The sequence below is a fragment of the Trachymyrmex septentrionalis genome, unplaced genomic scaffold, assembly GCF_001594115.1.
Source record: "Trachymyrmex septentrionalis isolate Tsep2-gDNA-1 unplaced genomic scaffold, Tsep1.0 C3613230, whole genome shotgun sequence".
In the NCBI taxonomy this organism is placed as follows: Eukaryota; Metazoa; Arthropoda; class Insecta; order Hymenoptera; family Formicidae; genus Trachymyrmex; species Trachymyrmex septentrionalis.
In genome coordinates this window covers 1-1,491 of record NW_017304012.1, presented here as the reverse complement: position 1 = coordinate 1,491, position 1,491 = coordinate 1, and the positions used below count along the sequence as shown (strand labels likewise).

Sequence of the window (1,491 nt, the reverse complement as noted above, 5' to 3'; positions counted from 1 at the left end):
AGAATATTTTTATCAGATTTTTCTTATCAGAAGGATAATTAATATTAAGCTGTTTCCATCTCGATAGCCGCTTTATACCAACCTGAGTAAAACTGAAGAAGGGCTTCAAACTTTCTTCCACATCTTGAGGCAGCTCCAGAGGTAGAGACAATATTGTCTGACTCCATGCTAAAAATAACGAGATAAAAAATTTCGAAATATCAAGCTCGAATTTGTCTTACCATCTTTTGTAGATTTTGAAACTTCCTGAATAGAGTTGATATGTTTCGAGGACCTATTGGGAGTGTCAAAGAAAAATGGTTTGTTGCTTTTCTGCTTGATGTCCCAAGGGCTAGGAATTATCTGATTCTGTTTAAAAAACCGATCTATAGCTGCCTGGGCTCTTATCTCCAATTCTGGCTCCGGAGAATGCATTTGCTGCATGGGAGATTCTTCGATCTTTACTGGTTTCATGTGAGCCAATTCATCTATATTCCACGCAAACTCTGGTGACCGTTGCATAGGGCTGGAGACCTAAATATTGCAGCAATTTTAGCAATTAGCACTTGCTTCTCAGTAGAAGTATTCTTGTCGATCATAGTATTCTTTAAGGAGCTTCAAGCAAAATGACCTTGGCGAATAAGTTCGGGCTGATTGCGGACAGGTGCAGTCGATTAATCAGATCAGGCTCGAACGGGTTCTTAGTAATGAATTTCCTCAACTTGGATGGGGGTGTAATATGATTCGGCAGAACAGCGAATGGTAGCCGTTGCGCGTTATTCTGATACGTTAGAGTATACTTCAAGTGAGCGTTGTTTCGCTTCATCGGAGTTCCATACCTCCAGGAACTACACGCTAAAGGGCTCTTGCCCTTGCGCTCCTCACTCGACATGCTCCGTTCCGCTTGTTCCATTACAAAACAATTCGCACAAGAGACACAGATTCACTCTGCGTTCTCGCCAATTCGAAATTGGAATTCTCCTCGACTCTTCACAAAATTCTTTACTTAACGACTTCAGATACAAAACTTCGGCCTGCCGGTTTCGATCTGTGCAATTGTTTTACGAAAATACACTTACAGATTACAAATCAGAGCCCTTCGATATTTGTGGATTGGAGTTTTTTTCCAACTTTTGAACAATCAGATTTATTTCAAATTATTTACACCATCGATGTGATACTATTAAAGACCATCAATCTTTTGGCACATTTGAAGTGCGTTCCAAAACTCGACTATCAATTCCACGTATCCTTTAAGGTGCATTTTCAGGGGCTCCGCAAAAGGAACAGGAGGTGCGTTCGGCATTGCAAATTGGAAATGTCCGTTTGCTCTTTTATCTCGAAAATCATTCGACAACTCGCATCTTTCTGCTACGTGTCATCTCATCTGCGTTCGATATTAACATTTCTAGAGTCAATAGAACTGCTCGATCCACTCCGGATTCAAAGACTGAGCTCGCAGAGCCACCGACAAGATACTATTAAAGACCGTCAACCCTGGGTAAATTTTCG

The 1,491-nt window shown here is 41.0% G+C and overlaps 1 protein-coding gene across 1 annotated transcript; it reads right to left on the bottom strand.

Moving 5' to 3' along the window:
* Positions 1-82: 82 nt before the first annotated feature.
* On the bottom strand, positions 83-1,139 carry LOC108748457 (protein aurora borealis; the record flags this gene model as incomplete). Its single annotated transcript, XM_018486679.1, has 3 exons — positions 611-1,139; positions 222-513; positions 83-168 (listed from the first exon to the last, which is right to left on the bottom strand). Coding segments are annotated over exons 1-3 (660 nt in total), but the record flags the coding sequence as incomplete, so codon positions are not given.
* Positions 1,140-1,491: the final 352 nt, after the last annotated feature.